Source organism: Cibotium barometz, chromosome 40 (genome assembly GCF_041138505.1).
Source record: "Cibotium barometz isolate CiBa-2024 chromosome 40, ASM4113850v1, whole genome shotgun sequence".
In the NCBI taxonomy this organism is placed as follows: Eukaryota; Viridiplantae; Streptophyta; class Polypodiopsida; order Cyatheales; family Cibotiaceae; genus Cibotium; species Cibotium barometz.
In genome coordinates, this window is record NC_141085.1 from 31441099 (window position 1) to 31464699 (window position 23601).

Sequence of the window (23601 nt, forward strand, 5' to 3'; positions counted from 1 at the left end):
TTCGGTAGAAGAGGCTGTGCAGGCGATATCCATGTCTCTCGTGTATAGAGCTGCCATAGATCCTGTCTCAATACTCTGTTCCTCTCACTATGAGAGAGACGGATATGTGGTGCATCCCTGTCATACTGGAATGGTGGTAGATGATCCATGTCTAGGCCATGCTGTGAGAACCAATGTGTGACCTGTGCATACCATGATCCTCTGTCTCCTGCCTCAGCCAACTGTCTAGATGCCTGAAAAGCTCTGTATGATAATCTGTCCTGTGGCATCTCTCTGAATCTGTCTAGCAGGCATATAGTCTGAAATATGGCCTCTACCATCATAGGAGGCGCAGCAAACTCTGCACGGATAATGTCATGAGGTACTGACGGTTTGCTGCGTATCATGCGTGCCATCATGAGGGCCTGTGGTCTCTCTATCTGTGTCCACCAATGGGTAGCGAGGCCTGGCGCCCATAGTGCTGCTCCATACATCAATGCCGGTGTGACTAATGTGTCAAATAGCCACCCCTTCGTCCGGGGATCCTGAAAATGCGCCTGGTGGCACTGTCTCTCTAGCATAGCCAATGCTGCATATCCCTGTGTCAATCTAGCTCTGGCTGCTGAACCCATGGTAAACCGTGTGGCTGCTGCAGAGAAGGTAACCCCTAGGTACACTTATTTCAATCATGGCTTCAGGTTTGGATTTTTGTACATATGCTCGAAAAGAAAGACCTGCAGATGCTAAGCGCCGCCTATCAGAGCCTGCATCACAAGATGATGAACTTACTATGGAAGCTCAGTACGTCTTTGACACCCTTATTAAGGATGACTTTCAGCAGTCACGACAGGAATGGGGCAAACCGGTTCCAGAGGTCACGTACAAATTGAAATTGCCGTCCCTCGTGAATCCTCTTAGGAAGTTGTCTCAAACTGCAGTTATAATTTTCTTTCCAGGAAGAATCCCAGCGGCCAGTAATGTGGCACAGTGGATTAAGTCCATCCTTGGAGGATGCTTTGTAGAGGGAGTGTATTTTGCTTCCAGAGGCTTTTATGAGGTGCATTTATCAGATGCTTTGTGCAAGCAGAGGCTTCTTGAATTCTCTCCCCGGTTTTACAGAAAGCAGATGGTACATGCTATGCCCTGGTCCCCAAACAAGGATTATCAAAGTCTTATACGACATCATTGTCCTGTATGGGTTGAGGTTGTTAACTTGCCGGATTATATGCGTGAAGAGTTGCCTGGCCTGGCTGCTTCTTTGGGACAGGTCATTTGTTCTCCACGCCCCATGGGAAACCGTAACAGGTTCTGCATTCTCTGGGACACTGATACACCTACCCCTCCTTCTATTGCAGTGGAAGTTGAGGGAGTGCAATTGGGAAAAAAGTATTTTGAATTAAAGTGGGGTGTGTTTGCAAGAGCTTGTTTTGCCTGCCACAAGTTTGGGCATCTAGCCTCTGAATGCCCAATGGTTCTGCATCAGTCCCCTCCCAATGCCTTGCTGCCCCAGACACGGGAAAAGAATGAGAATTTGCAAGCTAACACAGCAAATAGAAATGGAGCAAAGAATGCCAAACCAATCAATTAGATGCAGTCACTTGCTGGAAAAGGAAAAGATAAAGGAAAAAAGAAGATGAAGGAATCTGCGGGGATTGATCAGGATGGCTTTCAACAACCTAAGAAGGTGGTTGTATTGAAGCAACGCCCCCTTCAATCTCGTCAATGGGATGCTTCTTCTCCCTTACTAGGACATGCTTCTACTTCAGCTCCTGTCGTTCAAAATTGGGTGGGGGTTTTGAAGAAGGGCATCCCCATATGTGATTCAGAAGAAGGGGATAATGCTATGTCTTTTATGGGTCATGATGGAATGCAGCCCATGCAGGCAGAGGCTTTGCCTCTCTGATGTCTTTTATTATATCTGATACTTTGCTGTATATACCTCTTTCATGCCTCAAACACTTAAGTGCTTTACCTACAATGTACAGAGCCTCTGCAATGTCTCAAAGTGGAGGCTTTTATGGAATTATGTACATAAAATGCAGCCAGATATCGTTTGTTTGCAAGAGCATAATCAACACTCCATGGCTGGTCATCATGTTTATTTTGGCGGTTATGATATATATTATGCTGGTACCACTACCTACTCAGGTGTATGCATACTGTATAGACATGAGCTGGAGCCTCAATTAGCCTTCAATGACAGCAGTGGCAGATGGATGGTCATACAATGTAATGTCAATGGTGATATTCTTGAGTTTGCATCAGTCTATGCTTCCCATACCTCTGCCATGAGGGCTTCATTATGGGATTCTTTATGCAGATATCCATGGAGATCCAATGCATTCATCTGTGGAGATTTCAATAATTTCCCTCTGCCAAGAGATAACACCACTTCAAGATCTCATATGCTATCATTGGAAAGGCAGAAATGGGACATCATGCTTCTTTCTGTGCAGGCTGAAGATTTATGGGTGCTTCTCCAAGGGTCAGTGCCTGGATATACTTTTCATCATAATGCACTTACTACATACTGGGCAAGGCTTGACAGATGGTAATTGTTTTACCCTCAACAATTTGCAGATTTTAGCCCTCATCTCTTTATAGATTTCTCATTGGGCTTGTCAGATCATGCCCCATTGTGGATGAATTTGCAGCTTGGCATGCCTTTGGATGATTTGCCACCCCTCTCCAGTAGATTATTGCATGTTAATCAGGCTTATTTCCGACATCACTATTTCCAGCAAATGATTAGACTTGCAATTCATCCCTTGCCTTTGCATGCCCAGGAGGACATGAATTATGCTTGGGACAGCTTTGTCTCTCGTATGCAGAATGTCATTAGGGAGTATGGTAACTGGCATATGATTGAATGGAGAAATGAGGTTAAATGGGCAAAAAGGACAGCACAACAATTGACTGAATTTTCTCAGTTAAGGCCTCTTCTCTGAATCAGAAAAGGATTCCCTTTCACATGCTCAGTTTAAATTGACTGTTAATGATCGAAGGAAATTGCACAAATGGCAGATTAGGGCAAGAATGAAGCCCCTCATGGATAAGGGTTGCTCATCAAAAGCCTTTTTTCAGGGCTTGCATGCTACTCGAAAGAAAAACTCATGCCTAAGGGTAAGGAAGCTAGATGGCTCTTGGACGCACTCTTTCTCTGATCTCCAAGATGAATGCCAGAATTATTTCCAGAAATTATTCTCCGCTCCTAGTTTCCCATCAAATCAAATGACTGAGGCTAGGACTGAATTTCTCCAATATGTTTTTGGAATATTGGAAATGGATGAAGCTCTTACTTTGGAGAGACCTTTTACTGACACAGAACTTGATAATGCATTGTTCCACCTCAGCAAATACAAGTCCCTTGGCTGGGATGGCCTTACGGTGGAATTTTATATTTCTTTTTGGGATGATTTGAAAGAAGTCCTCTTGCAAATGATCAATGTTGCCTGGCGCAAGAAAATCAGTTGCCGCACTCTTGGAAGCATGGTATAGTCAAACTTGTGCCCAAAAAACATCTGTGTGACCATATGTCAGATTGGAGGCCTATTACTTTGATGCCTGTAGTTTACAAACTCATTAGCAAAATGATTGTGCATAGGCTTCACAGGATACTGGATGTGGGACTTCATCCTCATCAGTATGGGTTTGTGCCGCGAAGACAAATCCATGACAATATATCCAATGCCTTGACTGCAATTGAATATGCTAAGTATTCGCATCAAGATGTGCTTATATTGCAGGTGGATATTGCTAAGGCATTTGATACTGTTCAATGGGATTTTATTTCTCAAATCATGACCAAGTTGGGCTTTGGTCCCAAGATGGCAAATGCAGTTTACTGGCTTTATTCTGGCTCTACTTCTCAGTGCATTCTTGGGGGTCATCTGTCTCGGTCATGGACATTGGGTCGATCAGTTAGACAGGGCTGTCCTCTTAGTGCTCTCTTATATGCCATTGCGACCCATCCCCTTTTAATGTATCTTGATCATCTTACAAACACAGGACAGATGACTGGTCTTAAAATCCCTGGAGCTGCATCTTTTTTGGCACAAGCATATGCTGATGACTCCTTCTTTATGCCACAGAATTCTTCCCGGGAAGTTCAAATGCTTATGACCACTCTTTCATTGTATGGCTTGGCAGCGGGATTGCATGTCAATTTTGACAAATCTAAATTACTTCTCTTGAAACAATGTGACTGGCATTCTATTCTTAGGCCGGGTCAGGTGGTGCATTCCAAAGATGTAATCAGGCATTTGGGATATCCCATAGGATGGCATATCACCAGGAAGCAGCAGCTAAAATGGATCTTTCAAAGACTTCAACATAAACTGGAATACTGGAAGATTTCTACTTGGCCTCTTCATGTCAGGCTCAGAATAGTACAGTCCATTGTAATGTCCTATGTCCAGTTCTACTTGCCTCTGCTGCATTGGTCCTCCAGGGATATTTCAGCCTTTATGTCTCAAGCTATGGAGATGTTATGGAGGACAAAAACTGTTGTGAAAGCATTGAGACTGATGAAGATGGAAATGGTGTGCTCTCCTAGGATGCATGGTGGACTTAATGTCCTCAATATACGATATCATGTACTTGCAAGGAAGGCGACTATGCTGCATACTTTTTTCCGCCAACAACAGCCATGGACTTGTATGCTAGCATCCATGTGTGTCAACATGAGGACTTCTGCTTATGGTCATTGGATTACTGATCATTGGGAGGTTGTCATTGGAAGATTTGTAGGGAAGATACCTAGCTGTCCTTTCTCTACTGCTCTGATACTTGACTGGAAACAAGTACTTTCTAAGGTCAAATGGGCTCCTGATAATTGCTCGGGGACAAACTCAATGAGGAAAGAAAGTATTCATTGGAGTGCCATCTTTGACATTCCACTTGCTTTACAGGAACCTGTTCGGGCATACAATCTCATGAAATTGGGAATTAGATACATACATGATGTGGTAGATGATCAGGGCTATGTCTTATCTTTTCCTCAGGCCACTGCTTCCTATGCATTGGGAATGCATCATAGGTCTATATGGAAGAAAATTGCTGATTTATTACATCCTTTTCTACCTGTTCCTCCTGTGGCTGACACAAACAGGCTTACGGATTGGCAATTGCAACCCTCTGCTACATGCACTCATCCTGTTCCTCTTCCCGCCTTAACCTCCATCAAAGCTTACAGGCTTCTTCAGCCTGCTCCATGGATTCAGCAACATGCTAATTCTCTGTGGCATATAAGGAAGCCCCTCTCATGGTGGCGGAAGAATCTCGGGATGTTATGGAAGTGTAAAATGCCATTGAAACAAAGACTTTTTCTTTGGAGATGTATGACAGGCACATTGTCGGTGGGGGTCACACTTGCTAAACATCGCATTGCACCATCCACATGTTTAAGATGTCAGGCTCCTTCAGAGACTGTTCTTCATTTGCTTTGGCACTGCCCGTGTTCTAGGATCATCCTCGGGAGAATTTCAGATTATCTTCGGCTCTGTTTCCCAAGTCACAGATTTGGGAAACATTTCTGGCTCTTTGGCAGATTTATGAGGTCTTTGTCTCAATACTCACTGTTTCTCTCTTGGGTGAGATATTGAGCTCTTTGGACAATCTGGAGTGAGCATAATTTGGCATACTTGGGTCGGCAAAATCACGAGTCATATGAATCTTTCCGAGCCTCATTGCGGCAATCCTTATATGATGCCTGCCATGAGGGTGATATGGATGCTTCTTGCATAGAGCTTTTCTTTTTATGTTTCTGATCTTTGGGATACTCTCCATTTCGGAGAGATATACTGCATTGGATATTACCAAAAAAAAAGAGTATGTGTGTGTGTATCAATCACAGTTTTTCATAGATGCTAATATAATGTTATTTTTTTCTCTCTTTGCAACCAAGAGAGGGTGCACACATGCACCATCAAATATATCACATCCCTCTGGGGTCACTCTAGATAGAGGGCATGAGCTACAGTGCACTAGATGTTTGTACATTAGGCAACCATCCATACAACAACTTTAGATCCGTGAGATCTTAAGGAGACATAAGGAAATCACCACACGCCACCCCCCCCCCCCCCCCCCCCCACCAAAAAAATAGTGAAAGAAAAATTGGAGGTGGACATAAAGAGCATCTATGAGATCATGGAGGTCTCCCCCACGATAATCATACCACATATGGTAGTTTTAATCTTATTTGAGCCAAGTGGCTACTTTTTCCACGATTCAATTACCTCATTTTGTAATGTTTTTTGGCCTCATAGACCCTTGGATGTTTTGCAGACATTTAATACTTCTTTCTTTTGCGTTCTATTTTGGAGGAGGATGGTGTTCTTGTATTACTATACCTTGTCATCATGTAGCATCACATGGATATTTTAGCTTATGTAGCGAGTTTTGTACATTTTGTTTTTTCCTTTTCCATGGTTCAGATTCATCATTGATACATTGTACTACATTTTTGGTTTCATTGACTCTGTGGGTCTTTTGAAGACGTTAATATATCTATCCATCTTCTCTATATCGATTTATCTATCTATCTATCTTTCTATCTATTTAAGTGTTTGCTTGTCTCAGGAGAGCTGGCGTAAAGGTTTACACATTGGGCTCCTCATCTGAGAGGTCACGTGTTCAAATCCCATTTCTTGCACTGGAGTGCCATCATAGGGGGATCATATGTGGTCCATTTTGTTGGCTAATATGTTAACAAAATCGTCTCTTTGCAAAATGGAACGTAGCCACTATGGAACTATAGATGAAAAACTAGGGTTTAAAGAATACAAACTAATACAAACTCACAAATGGCTGAATTGTAGTTTTTCATGAAATGATTGCATTGAATTCTAAATGCCTATGCTTTGCCACAAAATAAACCATTCTTTCAAAACATGAATAAAGGTGACTGATTTGTGTACGGCTTGGGCTGGCACCTACTTGTTAGCTTTGGGAATCTGCTCACATGCAGCTTTTGTTTCTACTTTTGGCTCTTGTAGAGCCTAGCAGTGGGTCCAGCAGAGGAGCCTGGAGTGTCACGTATAACCACTGTTGTACCCGGCACTGATAACTCTATAAACAAGTTGCTGACCCAGCTTCTAAAAGAAGTAGACGTATTGAAGGTACTTTTATTGTTGGGAATGTCCTCTTATGATCGGAAAAGAAGAACAGAGGGATAGATTGCAACTATTTTTGCATTATCGTTAATGATTAGGTTTTTGCGAATGTGGCAGGTACAAGACTTGACACACACACCTTTTGCAGAAAGGGAGTTGGTTTTGATGAAAATTGAGGCTTCTTCAAAAGTACGAAGGGACATACTTGATATTGCAAGCATTTTTCGCGCAAAGCCAGTTGACGTGTCAGATCAGTCAATCACATTGGAGGCATGCATTGACCATATCCAAACGGTCCTAAGAACTTATGTGTTTGTAATAAATGGAATTTTCTGAGGATTAAATTGCCATTGCTCTTACATTAAACTCATTTTTCCAGTTGACGGGTGACTTGGAAAAGACAGCAGCTTTGCAACGCCTTCTACATGAATATGGAATTGTTGAGGTAATCATCCACAATTGAGAAATGGTGATTTATTTTGTATTTAGTCTAACCAACCCTGCAGCGTGCCATGTAGATCTACATGTGCTTGGGTGTATGCCACACGTAGTTGCACCTGTGGTACTAGAGCAAAAGAAGATGCCATGGTCCCACTCCCGCATAAATATCACGCACTTCTCCTGCGCAGAACGAGTGGGCCCCTGCATGCGAGCCCAAGTAGCCATAAGAGTATGGATGATATCACCCCATATAGTACTAATGCACTGAGACCCAAAAATTTGGACACCCTCAATAGCCTCCGTGCATCTAGCTCTCCAGATCTGCCATGTTGTAATACTGGCATCAATCTCCCAACTGGTGTCAATCCTCTGTCTAGGGGGTGTATAATCAGAGTGAGGAACATCCTGCAATAAACCATGCTGGGCAATACCTCTTCGAATGAAAATACGAGAATCTGTACCACTGCCCTCATAAAAAAGCTACGGACCGGACTGGGAGAGCCAAGCAACTGCCCCCCAAGTCACATGCATAGCTCGGCCACTCAATTTGCCCATAAGTTGGGCTCCAGAACCCCAAATCTGTTGTGCAGTGCTGCATCCCAATAAACAATGTTGTATAGTCTTAGAATCTGCCGCACACCTAGGACAGAAAGGTGCTACACCGAAAACCGATCTCCACTGATTGGTGGGGAGACCACCATGTAAGAATAACCAAAAGAAATGAGAGATCTGGCTCCTTCTGTATAGGTGCCAAAGTCTATGCCAATATCTGCTCTGTATCACTGGAGAAATATCATAGCTTTCTCAATGAGGCTTGAGAGTAGGGATGCTATGCATCTGTCGAGTGAGGAGAAGCCTGGCATTCTGGACAGTGAAACTGAAAAAAGAAAGGCTTTTCAAAGGATCGAAGGCATCAATCCACTCCCACTCTCTTGGATCTCACTAAAGATATCTGATAGGACTGCCACCATATAGCCACAAACACCAAGAGCCATGAGTCACTATCTGAGGAGAAGGGTCAATGAAACAGTGCTTCCCCGAGCGACCAACTATCCTCAGTGGACTAAGCCTAGTATCTGGGATGATCTCCTCCATACTACATCTCAATCTCCCACTAGGCATGATAGAATAAATGAGGCAATCTGTATCCTCACGGCCCGGGAGAGCAATGACCTGCAGAGGTATGCCTATCCTTGAAAAATTTCCCAGCCAACTCGGATGATAGTCTCCGTTGAAAGGTCCCAGAAAGCCACTCATGCGGAATAGCTGCATCAATCTGATCAATACGCATGCGAGAGCCCCTAAGATGGTGAGTGGATGCAACTCTCCGATCCTCCGGAAGACTCTTAAAGGTCTTCCAAGCAAGAACTGTGTATGCGCATCTCTCCCATCCTGACCATTGCATATAACAAGATGCACCAAGTGGCCGACCAGCCTCATCCCTAATGAACTCGTTCCACATAATAGGTTGTCGGTCAGCCTCATCCAAAGACCTAGGAAGCCTTTCTCGCAAAAAATATTTCATGCTTCTCCATGCTCTGACAATGGCTGCAACAATAAGAGGGGAAGATGGTGCCCTAATATCAGTCTCTGTGAACAAAAAACGTGTGCTGGGCATCCAGTCTCTCTTGACCCTGGGTGTACATCCGGAAATCTGAGACAAGAAAAGATCCTTCCAAGGCTCAGTGCCTGGTAGGAAACCTCTGACCACAAATTTGCAAAGCAACGCTGTGCACTGAACATCCGGATAGATAATATTCAAGCCCCCCTCTTTTGGGCCGAGTAACTGTGAGCCAAGCTACCTTGGCACGAGTCTGTGAGGTGCCATCCCAGAGAAAATCGCGGATCAATATCTGCAATTGGCGAATGCACGTACGAGAGAAGCATCAACAAGAGGCAATAAACCAAGCTGAGGCAAGCAAAACCTGATTATCCACCAAAGCCTTGGAGGCTAAATCTAATCTCCTAGAGCTCCAATGGAGGAGCTTCTTCCGGATACTCATAAGTACCGGAGCAAACTGCTGTGCTGGAGAAATATCAATCCCAACTTGGCATCCCAAATATCTACCAGTATATCCTCTGCTGATCCAAGTAAAACCAAGCTCTGCACCCCAATCAACTCTCGGTGAATCACTAACCCAAAAACCAACAGATTTGTGTCAATTAATGAGTGCCCCTGCTGCCAAAGACAACTCCTCTAGTGCTACCCGGAGGAACATAAGCATATATGTGAAGCCTCCAAAAACAGGGTTGTGTCATCAGCTAACTCAGAGTCAACCAACTCCTATTGACTACGAAGAGGCAACCTCATTCTCGAAATACTAGTAGTGGAGTGGAGAAAGATGCTCATGGCCTCTGCAACTATGATATATAACAATAACCTGCAGAGGTATGCCTATCCTCGTAAAAGCTCCAAGCCAACTCGGATGATGGTCTTCGTGAAAGGTCCCAGAAAACCACTCATGCGGAATAGCTGCATCAATCTGATCAATACGAATGCGAGAGTCCCTAAGATGCTGAATGGATGCAGCTCTCCGATCCTCCGGAAGACTCTTAAAGGTCTTCCAAGCAAGAACTGTGTGTTCACATCTCTCCCATCCTGACCACTGCATATAACGAGATGCACCAAGTGGCTGACCAGCCTCATCCCTAATGAGCTCGTTCCACATAATAGGTTGTTGGTTAGCCTCATCCAAAGACCTAGTAGGCCTTTGTCGCACAAAAGATCTCATGCTTCTCCATGCTTTGACAATGGCTGCAATAAGAGGGGAAGATGGTGCGCTGAAATCAGCCTCTGTGAACAAAAAACGTGTGCTGGGCATCCAGTCTCTCCCGACCCTGGGTGTACATCCAGAAATCAGAGACAAGAAAAAATCCTTCCAAGGCTCAGTGCCTGGTAGGAAACCTCTGACCACAAGGTTGCAAAGCAACGCCTTGCATTGAATATCCGGATCTATAATATTCAAGCCCCTCTCTTGTTTGGGCTGAATAACTGTGAGCCAAGCTACCCTGGCACGGGTGTCTGAGGTGCCATCCAAACCCGCCGACCAAAGAAGATTGCGGATCAATCTCTGCAATTGGCCAATGCACGCACGAGAGAAGCACCAACAAGAGACAATAAACCAAGCTGAGGCAAGCAATACCTGATTAGCTACCAAAGCACTGGAAGCTTAATCTAATCTCCTGGAGCTCCAATGGAGGAGCTTCCGGATACTGATAAGTACCAGAGCAAACTATTCTATAGGAGAAATATCAATCCCAACTTGGCATCCCAAATATCTAGCAGTGCATCCTTTGTTGATCCAAGTAAAACCAAGCTCTGCACCCCAATCAACTCTCGCTGAATCACTAACCCAAAAACCAACAGATTTGTGCCAATTAATGAGTGTCCCTATTGCCAAACAGAACTCCTCTAGTGCTACCCGGAAGAATGATAAGCATATATGTGAAGCCCCCAAGAACATGGCTGTGTCATCAGCTAACTCAGAGTCAACCAATTCCTCTTGACTACGAAGAGGCAACCTCAATCTCGAAATACCAGCAGTGGAGTGGAGAAAGATGCTCATGGCCTTTGCAACTATGATATATAATAATAGAGCTAAAGGGGCATCCAGAGCGGCACACATCTCCTCAGTGATCAAATGTGGCAATGCATTCCAAACGTTCCTCTGTACGTTGTCTCAAATCAGAGTGCAGCTTAGCAAAGTTGGCGATAGAAATCAGTGGCAATCTGTCTAATCATAAGAGGATCTGAGTGAAGAGTGCCATGTGAATCCTGCAACTGCCTGACACTATCTCTGGCATGAGATGGGCCGTGAGTAGCAAAGAAATGATTGTTACATCTGCCACCCATCTGTGTCCAAAAGGATTCCTGGGCATGGAAACGGTACTCCGCGCGCTGCTCAAGACAGTGATGAAGTTCTGCCCTAACAATACATAAAGAATCTGCAACCCATTGAGCATGAGGATGTTTCTCGTGCTCTTTTTGCAAGGCAGCCAATCTACGTCTAATAGCCCTTTCTAAATCCAAGGCCTCTTGCCTCTTAGACAGGGCACATGTGTGATAAAAGTCACTAATATCACAGAGAGCAGAGGCCAGGCTTTGAGAGGCATGTAAGAAGTCATGAGATCTCCAAATATCAAGCTTACGCTGCGATAGCTCTGCATCTGAAAACAAATGATCAGGGATGCGTACATGGGGGTGCTGATTCATGGCAATTCGGATCTCTAATACATAAAACCACTGGGCAATGATCCGATTTACAGGTGCCTGTAGCAATAAAAGTATGCCCACCTCTATGAAGCACCCAATCATCCACATAAAATCTGTCTGACCGTGCATAGATACATCCTGCATCTCTTCTGCTGTTAGACCATGAATAAAGAAGAGTGGATAAACTCCTCAAAATGTCATCCTCATGCCAACAATATCTTCCATGAATGGAGAGTATAAACCTCTCCCAAGACGCTCTTTCAAGAGGATGCACCAAGTCTTCATGTCCACCTCTTTTATCCGTTGGCATCTCAACCATGTTAAAATTCTCACCAATAATCCAGTGGTCGGCAAGAGGCATCAGTGTAGTGAGAGATTTCCAAAGCAATTCTCAATTGGCCAGATTTGAGGACCGTGCATGATGTACGCAGTTTTTTGGGATTGTGTTCCTGATCTCCCACACTAGCTAGCATCTAGTTGATGCTCTTGCAAGAGCAATACATCCATAGGTCCACCTGTGATTGCACAATGGAGCTAGGTGTTTACAATTTGATTCTGCCAACGCGGAAAAAAACCCCCAAGACCTTGAATGTTCCAAGAGACAATCCTCATAAGAAGAATTGAGAGTAGGAACGACCTCGTGGTCGACGAAGGAGCTCCTTTAGAGGCGGAAGTACGTCTCGCATAGGTAAGGGAGGGAAAATCTGACGATGTAAACCTTACCTTTCTCTCCCACTCCGGGGAAAAGCCAGGGCTAGTCCTTAGAACTAGAGAGGTACCATGACAATGCGAATGCGCAACATCATCCTCAAGGGTACAATCATCTTGTAACTGTAATGCAGCATCCTTCTGTGAAGGATCCAGATCATGTGCCTGCAAAGCCTCATCCTGCAAAGAAGGATGAACATCTGGTGAGACAAGAGCTGCATAGGGGTTAGGGTGGTTCATAAGGGGTGTGGGTAAAGGGGCAGGTACGGGGGTCCGAGGGTGCCTACCATCCCTAACCACAACCCAATGCTGTGTGGTATGTTGTGGCAAAGGAGCAACTGGAGTATCGGCAATTGCAGAAGGCCTCTGATGGGCAAGACCACGCCGCCTCCTAGCATGGCCCCTCGATCTGGGACAATCTCTAGCAATGTGACCTTGTCGACGACAAATCCGCACTGGTCAGGTCTGCCTTGCAATCTCCATCCTCTGGCGGAAATGAGATCCGTTAGGTCTGAAGCATAACATGATCATCAGTAATTGATGGATTAGGAACAAGCATAAGGACCCGGGGTACACCATCAAGAGTGGCGGTAACGGCCGCGGAAGCTGAGGCGGGAGAGCTCGGAAGGACTGGTACCTCTAGAACTTGGCCATAGGATGCCCCTATGGAAGCTAAAAGCTTCCAATAGGACCGAGGAAGAGCAGGGATCCGTATTGAGACCGGGGTAAGGTGTTGATCCTCCGCCAGTGGATCAAAGCCCACCTGGTACTGAAAGAAGAAAATCTTCCTAGGACCAAGAGGGAAGGGGCTGCCAGCCAAAACCTGAGAAGTAGTTTCTGAAGAATGAAAGTCCACTTGGAAGAAGCCTTGACCAAGCAAACGAGTATCTTGGAAGTGCACAATCAGCTCCGAAGGGAGAGTTGCTATAAGCCATTCACGGGCCTGCGAACTAGAGGGATGGGAACCATAAACTCTCGCAACAAGAGTGGTCTGGACGTCATGGTCAATATCGTGCTGAAGAGAGGTGAGCTCGTCTTGTGAAAAATTGATGATTCTCCCTGCCAGTGGGGGTGACGAAAGATTGGCTGCGGCAGAAGAAGCCATAAAGCCAATCAAAAAAATGGGCGGCAAATTTGAATCCAGATAAAACTGCTGCTGATAAAGAGGCGGGTGCAAAAGAGGGGGGCAAAGGCGGGAGCAGCTGGGATAGCAAAGGCACTGGGGCAGGTGGGGGCAGCAGAGGGGCAGGACTGCAGATGGGCAGCAGAGGGGCAGGCGGGGGCAGCAGAAGGGCTGGCGGGGGCTGAAGAAAGGCAGGAGAAGGCAGCAGAGTGCAGGCGGGGGCTGTAGAAGGGCTGGTGGGAGCAGCAGGAGGGCTAGCGGGAGTAGCAAGAGGGCACAGGCGGGGGCAGCAGGAGGGAAGGCGGGGGGCTGCAGAGTGGCAGGCGGGGGCAGCGGAGGGGCGGAAAATCAGCAGCGCAAGCTCACCCGTCCGAGTATACCATATTTTATGATTATACTATTCAAACTACTGTGACGTATTTAACAAATCTTATCTTATCAGTACTTCCTGTACTTGTATCGAACATGTTTTGTAGCTAACATTTCTAATCACCTTGATGCCAAACTATCAGTACTTTCTGTACTCGTATCAAACATGTATTGTGTGTATTGTAGCTAACATTTCTAACCACCTTGATGCCATATTTTTTGTGTTATATGAATGTACAATTGTTTGATCTAGGCTGGATGAGTCTGCAGCTAATGTTAATGGTGGAGCTTTTTGTGAAGGCAAATCGGGCAATACTTATTTTCAGTTTATGCCACATTTTTTGTGTTATATGAATGCACAATTGTTTGATCTAGGTTGGACGAGTCTGCAGCTAATGTTGATGGTGGAGCTTTTTGTGAAGGGAAATCGGGCAATACTATTTTTCAGTTTCAAAAGTAAAATAATTTCATTGGATGAGATAAAGAGAATGGGGATCGATTTACACTTCAGTGCATGGATCTACTAGGAGAGTCATCCAAGTTTGTGCATATGCGTGTTCTCCTCTGCTGACTCTATCATGTTAAAGTCCCGACCCGTACAGAAAAAGTTGGCTTGTGGAAGGGATTGGCGAACTGTAATCCAGAAGGTGGCTCTGCCTGCAGAGTGGTGTTTGGCGCATATACATTTAAAAAGCCCACACAGTCCTCTCCAATCCTGATGGTCACCAATGAGCTGGGCATCGCCCATGAGCCCGACCAGTGTCAATGGTGCCTGAGCCAACTACTGCCGGCTATAGCTGCTTGTTGACAAAAATACAAACTCCCGCTTGCATCCCGGAGAGGCCAAAAGAGGGAGACCAGAAAGTGTGACTCATGCCCGGTAGAATCTCCTCGCAGCGGCGAGTACGCCCCTTTGAAAGATGGTGCTTTTTGAGGAAGAGAACATCAATGGGTCCCCCAACTGTTGCGCTATGAAGCTCTCCTCTAAGGATGCCATGCCTCTAAAAAGGCACTGAGGCCCCCCCAAACCCTGGATGTTCCATGAAGCAATCCGCATATCTTATCTCTATGGGAAGCGAAGCTATCAGAACTGCCCTCCATTCGAAGAGTCTAGGGTGTGGGTTTTGACGGGGAGTAATCACCGTCAGTCTTGGGACGTGTTGGGGGTTACGGTTTCAGAGAAACAGAGAACACACACCCCCAGCGATGTACATAGCAGCAAGCTCTCAAGAGAGTGAGAGATGGTGATAGCTACTCAAAGTAGATAGGATACAAAGATGTGGAGCAAGTGAGTTGACTCCATAATATCAAAATACACATAATGAGTGTGGTGTCCTTTCACACCTAATATCCAAGGGGAAAACCCCAAAGGGAGAAAAGTTCCCTTGGTTAGCCCGTGTCACATGTGGCACTACATATCATAAGTGGCATAAGTCATAGCATATATGCCAATAAATCCCCCCTATAGTGGCAATGGGAACTTTTACAAGGTCTGAGCAAATCACTCTTTGTAGGAGAGTAAGCCTAAAGCTTTGCAGAAAGTTTCAAACTTTTCTCGAGGCAACGCCTTCGCGAACAGATCTACAACATTGTCCTGTGTAGAGCAGTAAGATAATGAGATCTCCCCTCCATGAATCCTCTCCCCGACATAGTGATAATGAATCTCTATGTGCTTAGTATGTGCATGAAACACTGGGTTTCGTGCCACAGCTATAGCACTCTGACTGTCAATGAGTATGGTGGTGGGTGTCTGCTGACACTCACAAAGATCAGTCATCAATCTCCTCAGCCATACACAATCTCCTGTGGCTGTAAAGGCTGCCCTATACTCATCCTCACAAGTAGATGTGGCAACAATGGGCTGCTTTTTGATCAACCATGATATGCATGAATGCCCCAAAAAGAAACAATTCCCACTGGTGGACTGCCGTGTATCATAGTCACCAGCCCAGTCCAAATCACTGTAAGCATGTAACTACAAGATGCCCCCCCTGAGATATACCAACGCAAGATCCAGGGCGCCCTAAAGATAGCGGAAGATCCACTTCAGTGCTTGCCAATGCTTTGTACCTGGGTTGTGCATAAAATTGCTACACTGGGTAACCCCAAACTGAATATCTGGGCATGTGTTGCATAAATATATGAGGCAGCTCATTGCTTGGCTGTAAACACTCATATCAAAAGGCTCTCCAACATCATACATGCTCAATTTCAGCCCTGGCTCCATCGGAGTAGAGATGGGCTTACAATCTTGAAACCCGAATTTGTTCAACAGCTTTTGAATGTAGTTTGTTTGGTGTACATAAATCCCAACATCTCTCTGCACAAATTGTATGCCCAAATAATAATGCAACAATCCCAAATCTGTCATCTCAAATGACGATTGCAATTCAGCTTTGGATGCTGAAATTTTATCCATATCATTCCCAGTTAGTAACATGTCATCCACATAAAGAATGAGCAAAATCAAAGTGCCATAATACTCCTTGACATAAAGGGTGCTCTCCGTTGGACTACTGCAAAATCCCTGTGTGGTCAAATAAGTATGTATCTTCTCATACCAAGCTCGAGGAGCTTGTTTGAGACCATAAAGTGCTTTTCGAAGCGTGCATACTTTGTTTTCATGACCATGTATCACAAAACCAATGGGCTGATTTACATACACTTCTTCCTGCAAATCCTGATTGAGAAAAGCTAATTTTATGTCCAACTGATGCACTTTCCATCCATGATGGGCAGCCAATGCAACAACACATCTAACCGTGGCCATATGAGAAGTAGGTGCGAAAGTCTCATCATAATCAATGCCTTTTTGTTGGGCATATCCTTTGGCCACTAGCCTGGCCTTGTACCTGTCAATGGTACCATCAGACTTTCTTTTTAACTTGTAAACCCACTTTGTGCCAATGGACTTCTTGCTAGCAGGCAAGTCTACCAAATCCCAAGTGCTGTTTTTATGGATAGAATCCATCTCATTTTGCATGGTTTGCATCCAATGCTCGTTCTCATGAGCCTCTTCAAATGAATCTGGCTCATTTGCATCACAAAGTGTACTCATGGAAGCAACATGTGTGTGTTCTCTTGCATTACGTGAACCAGCCCGTGTTCTGCTACCAAGTGGAGCTGAATGTTTGCTCTCCTGTAAAGTGCGTAGCAGCCAACGAGGCACAACTCTAGCCTCCTCCATCGCTGTCCGCTCTTGCTCCACTTCTTCCTCCACATTTTGAGGTGTAATGAGCTCACCATGGGCTGATTTTGAGCACCCAAATGCTGTCCATTGGGCAAACTCGATGGCTGATCTATCAATTCCCAACGGAGAAGTCCTTCAAACATGTTATGTGGGCCCGAAGGTGACTGTCCAAAAAATTCAACCAATGGTTGGTCTGAATTTTCAGCAAATACAACATCTCTGCTGTCCAAAATCCTTTGTATGGAAGGATTAAAGAGACGGTACCCTTTATTGCCACTGCTATAACCCACAGATATGCACTTAGCTACTTTGTCATCAAGCTTACCTCTCAACTGCTGAGGTACATGTGCATATGCTATACATCCAAAAACTCTAAAGTGATCAACTTTAGGTTTCCTTTCGTGCCATGCCTCATATGGTGTGATGGTTTTCAATGCTTTGGTAGGGCATCTATTGTCATGTGCATGCTAGGGGGAGGCAGATTGACGGGCTAGAGTGTGATATGTTGTGGGCGGACATGTGCTTTTTGGTCCACTATTGATAGTGTGTGCTTTTTGGGTGTTCCTTCCCTATTTATTGCGGGGAGGGGTACGAGTTGGGCACACACCGACGGATGGAGCAAAGGAGTGCAGAGCGCGTGGAGCAGGAGCACCATCGCGCAGGAGGCCGTCGTCCTTGGGGGACAACCCCGGGTGAGACACCAGATGAGGACGATGGCAGGGTACTCATGAGAGCATGACGCTCTAGCTCGTGGCTCGGTGGGGATGGCCAAGATTGTGAGCCTTGCTCATGGCTGTCATGGTTGGGTGACGAGTATGCCTACACCCAGATATGTTTCTTCTGCCTTGCCTTCTAGGGTTAGGGTTTGTTGTTTAGTCTTGTGTTTCATGGCTTGTATTGCAGGTTTCCTTCTTGGAGAGATCTCGAGATTTGATAGTGGTATTAGAGCCTCTCTAGGAGGAAGATGCGAGCGGGACACCTTCGGGTGAGTTCTTTCTATGTTTCCTGCAACGTACATGTGTGTGTGTGTGTGTGTGAGAGAGAGAGAGAGAGAGAGAGAGAGAGAACTGTATTTACATCTACTAGAGACCGAACTCGACCTATGAGACAAATCAATGTACAACTGTCAATGTCTTCTGGATGTCTAGAAAAAAAAGGACAAAACGAACATGAAATAAACTATGAAAGTACTGAGCTAGTGGGGGGGTGTGATGGATGGAGCACTACTGCTAGAGGCTCAGTATGCAACCTATATGCGTAGGGTATACAAGAATGCAATGCAGATCTGCCTAGCTCCAACCAGTACCATAATGGGGGTGTAATATGTGATACATAGGCGATGGCGAGGCGAAAATACCTCGGAGCATGATCTCCGGGTGTGAGTGTAAGTGAGCTAGCCGCTCCTGGATATGGTGCTGATGTCGAGCCCGTATCTCTGTGATCTCCCTCTCATGTAGTCTGGGAGTCTGGTAGCCTGGTGCTCTCGGTCTCTGTCTGGCTCGGAGGTCCGCAGCGCGCTGAAGTGTAACCCCCTCTTGTGTCAGGGTAGGCACTGGGATAGATCTCTGGAAGAAATCAGTGAGCTGGAGCTGTCGCCCACCTCTCCCTGTGGTATGAGTCCGTATTATCAGTGTCTCTCTGGCGTTGTGTCTCTAGCAATAACTGGCCAAATCTGCGCAGGTTTGCAGACTTCATGATTTGGCGGAGTGAGGGATGTCCACTGAAGATGGTGGTGTATCTCTCTCTAATGACACTGTATGCTTTGCATCTGCATACATAATGTTCCTCACTCTCAACCTCCTCCTAGCATAGTCTGCATATCCTCTCTGCTCTGGGGATCCGTGCTGCCCTACCTACCTCAATCTCAAGCTGGAATGATGACACTCTGAGCTGGCCAATCGCCACTCGGGCACTGTGAGCATGTACACATCCATGTATCTAGGTCTATGTATGAATCCATCCGTTGATCTCCCATGCTTTAACTGGCGGATAGCTCTCTCTACCATCGAGGCGGTAAAGAAAGTAGAGGTGGTAGGGCGGGACTCCTGTGGCTGTGGTATGGGCGACTGTTTAGGGATATGGTAGAGGCTCTTTGCATGTGTGCCATGTGTGTGGATCCTCAATCGGGGTATGAGGGCGAGGCTTTCTCTTAGTGCGCCATGCAGTGGCTGCATCTCTGCTCATGAGTAGGTGGTATATATCCTAGTACTGTGCCTTCTCATATGCACACCTCTTAACGGCGTGTGAGTGTCCTCATCTGTCGGCTCACCTGTCTCTGTGTAATGGTCCGCAGTGCTCTCTAGGCACGGAGGTGTCTATATAGCTCTCTGCACTCATCATCATACCACCGATTCTGGGGCATGCTCCCAGATCTATCTATGTGTGCAATGTGTGTATGATGGGGGAAGCTGTGGGTGGCAGCCATATGTAGTAGAGATGACAGCTGGGTGGTGAGTGTGTCTAGAGGTGACAGGGGATCCATTTGGAGTAGCCCATCATATAAATGATGCTCATATATGTCTGCCAAGTCATGGGTGAAGTAAAAAGTTGTATGCGATGCCTGTGTGGGTTGTGTGGGTGCTTGTGTGGAGCTCGCCAGTGACAGTAAGAGGTACGTGTGATCCGCACCAATAGGACAGGGGGGGATGGTAAAAGATGTCACTGCCTGTGTGGTCTCCATGGACCCCATGATGTAGTCCATTGTGCCCCCCCCCCCCCCCCTCGATCATGGAAAGCATGTCAGTGCTCCTGAATCCTGCCACTGTCTCATCTCGTTATAAATAACAAGATGGTGTCGTGCTCCTAGCTCAAGTAAGTGATGACCATATCTGGTGCTATCCGGCCCCATGTCCTCTGACACCTTGCAAGATCCCGTGTCCTCCACCTGTAGTGTGTGCATCACCTCGGGGTACTTGAAATCATAAATGTCGCACTGTCAGCTCTGTGTCCGTGCATTGAAGTCCCCCATAAGGAGGACTTCCCCTAGGTTGGAGTAGTGTATGATCTCCTCTGAAAGGGCTGCATATGGTGACTCTCCCAATGGTCGTGTGTCCTCCTCCTCCCCTCTACTCTCCTCCTCTGTTGTCATGGCATATCTCGATTTTCTAGGAGAGAACTAGCATAGAGCAATGTATAACACCCTGTCTGTTTAGAGCTGCAGTCTAATCCACATGTATCTAGCCTCCTGGTCACGTGCTACCACCTGTAGCCACTCCTGTAGCTCTCGCTTAAAGAGTACCGCTATACCTCCAAATCCTCTCGATGTGCTCTGCCGTGTGGTCCCTTTGTATGTAAACTCCCACTGAAGAGAGAGAGAGAGAGAGAGAGAGAGAGAGAGAGAGAGAGAGAGAGAGAGAGAGAGAGAGAGAGAGAGAGAGAGAGAGAAATGAAAATGAAATGAAATGATATATTAACGTCTTCAAAAGGCCAAAATGACCTATGAGACCAAAAAGGTTACAACAATTGGTGGATCTGATACAATGTCTGTGTAAGGAAAGCTAAAAACAACTAAACAACTAACTGAAACTGAAACAACTATGAGGAAAAGTACGGTACCAGGAACGCCTAATGGATAACATCTAGGAGGAAAACTCCAGCAACAAAGGTAAGCATCATACACATCACTATCCAAAGATGTCTCTCATCGGTCGATGGCGGATATCCTCAATGTCCTCCATGGTGAGTACTCTGACTGGACGTCTCCCATGCCGTGCTAGTATGATCCTGATCCTCTGTTGTAGTCTCCGCCGGTGTCGAGATGGGCCTCTCATCTTGGGGCGCCTGGACCGCCCCAGCTCTATAGCCCGATCAATCAGTGTACCTCTAGTGCGGCTGTACTCTGGGGCTAGCTGCAATGCCTGCTGACCTGACTGCTCAATCTCTGGTCGAAAGAAGTCTGTAATCTGCCTCTGTAGGTGTCTCTCCCTCTCTGATCCCCTCCCTCTCAGGAGACCCTCTCTATGTCTACGCAGCTCCAGCAAGTACAATCCGAGGCATCTCTGATCCTGGTATCTCATGACTCTAGAAAGTGGTCCAAAGCCCTCTCTGAACAGGCAGTGAAAACGGCCTCGTATCTCATAATATACTGGACAGTGACATATGTAATGTAACTCTGTCTCTGGCTCCATCTGGCATAGCTGACAAATCCTGGCCTCAGCTGGTACTCCTCTGAATCTGCCAGTCTCAATCTCTAGCTGGTGTGAGGATGTGCGCATCTGACCAATAGCACACCGTACCCCATGAGAAAGATGAGTATCCATGTAGCTGGGTCTAATCACAAACCCATCCTCCGTGAGCTGGAGAAGATGATCTCTATAGAAAGCCATCTTCGTACCAAGCTCGTGTGTCGGCTGTATCCATGTCCTCCTAGTGTCCAGCTGAGTCAAGTCTTGCCTGATAAGTCTGGTAATCTCTGCCTGTGTGAGAGAGAGGGAGGGTGCATCCAGGGAGTACTGAAATGGAGGTAGCCTGTCCATACTAAAGCCATGCAGTTGGAACCAAGCTGTCATCTGTGCATACCAACATGATCCGTCTCCCTGTGATGCCAACTGTCGTGAAGACTCCAGGGCTAAGCGAGCATATCTGTCTCTAGGGAGAGCCCAAGTGCTATGTATAAAGGAGACTGATCGAGTGAGTGCCTCTACTACCAATGGGGGGGCAGCCATCTCTGCACGGATAATATCATGTGGTACGGAGGCCTTGGCCCTAATCATCCGGGAAATCATAGAAACCAAGGACCTCTCCATACGTCTCCATCCATCAGTGCTACCAGCTCGGCTGTGGTGATCCACTGAGGGTCCCCATATCTCCACTCCATACAGCATGGCTGAAGTGACCAAAGTGTCAAAGAGCCACAGCTTTGTTCGAGGTTCCTGAAACTGAACCTGCGAACACATCCTCTCTAGTCTCCCCAATGCTGCATAAGCTCTGGTCAATCTGGTTTCCGCTGCTCTCCTCAAGGAAAATAGTGGGCCACTAAAAACCACACCAAGGTAAGTATATGCATCTGTATACTCCACTGTCTCCTGACCATATGTAAAGGTGGGCATTGACCTCCTAACCCACTGTGCTGTGGTGTTAAACACCATCACCTTGGTTTTACCAAGGTTAACAGACAATCCACTGTCCTCTGCAAACATGTGCAATGCATCCAAATGACGCTGCATCCCCTCTGGAGAATCTGAGATTAGCACAATATCATCAGCATACAATAACAGCGGAATCCATGTCCCTGCTAGCTGTGCTCCTCTGTCACCCTCCCGCTCTACATAGTCCGAAACCTCATCCACATACATCCCAAATAAGGTAGGGGAAAGGGGGCAGCCCTGTTTCACCCCAATAGTGGAATGAACCATCTCAGATATACCCTGGGTAGTACGTACCTGCCCCACAACTGTCCTGTATAAAGCCATGATTCCCCAAATCAGCTCTGTGGGCACTCCCATCTCCTGTAGTCTGCGCATCAGTCTGGCTCTCGGTACTGTGTCAAAAGCTTTGCGGAAATCCACAAAGCAACAATAAATCCTCCTGCCATATAATCTGCCCTCCTCAATAATAGCTCTGAGTGTCAAGATATGGTCAAGAGTGGAGAAACCTCTCCTGAACCCTGCCTGCCCTGATGCACGTATGCCCTCTCTCTCTGCCCATCTACTCAACTCCTGCTCAAGAATAGATGCATATAATCTAGCCAATGTGTGACCAATCATGATGGTACGATAATTCCCAGGAAGCATGGGATCCCCTGACTTGAAGATAGGCACAATCGTGGACATATTCCAAGTCTCAGGAAAACCCTCACACATGGCTCGGTTAAACATCATAGCAATAAGCTCTGCAAGCATATCTCTGGCATGAATAAAGTGCTCTGCTACCAAACCATCATGATCATATGCTCTCCCAGTCCTCATCCTGTCAATAGCTTTCCTTACCATCTCAGCAGTAAAGAAAGCACACGTCTCTGGCCGATGGGTCTGGCAGGGGCGGCTGTCCTGGTGCTGTGTACAGGGATGCTGCATACTCACCCCAAATCTCTGTGGAGGTAATGGCTGGTGATGGTGAATGCTCATGGAATAGTCTCCATGCCTCGCCTGAGTCCTGACTCATAAACAACTGGTACAAATCCCTCTCTAACTGAGCAAGATAAGCCGTCTTCTTCCGTCGCACTAGGTGCCGGAAGGTAATCCGTGACTGTCTGTGAGTGGTAACACCCATGAGCACCTCTCTCTGTAATCTGATCCTCATCTCTCTGCACTCCTCATCATACCAACTGTTCTGGGGCATGTTCCCAGATCGTCTCCGTGTAGGCTGACTATGGGGATATGCCTCTGATGCTGCAGCATGAAGCGTCTCTATCAATATCTGAGTGAGCTCATCTAATGGCCGTCCCGGCTCCTCGGCACATAGGCGTCTGTATATCTCATCCGTGTATACGGTGTCAGTCTCCCTCGTAAAGGTATAACGAGTG

The 23601-nt window shown here is 46.2% G+C and overlaps 1 protein-coding gene across 5 annotated transcripts in view; it reads left to right on the forward strand.

The window, feature by feature from the left end:
• LOC147615412 (acetolactate synthase small subunit 2, chloroplastic-like) overlaps positions 1–23601 on the forward strand; it is a 128756-nt gene that overhangs the window by 46795 nt on the left and 58360 nt on the right. For 3 of the 5 annotated variants that reach the window (XM_086779515.1, XM_086779517.1, XM_086779519.1), the window contains 3 exons: positions 6978–7100; positions 7212–7364; positions 7474–7539. In XM_086779515.1, coding sequence (XP_086635641.1) covers positions 6978–7100; positions 7212–7364; positions 7474–7539 — 342 coding nt within the window. Of the gene's footprint in view, positions 1–6977; positions 7101–7211; positions 7365–7473; positions 7540–18041; positions 18124–23601 lie in introns of all 5 variants that reach the window. The other 2 variants (XM_086779516.1, XM_086779518.1) reach the window with 2 other exon arrangements.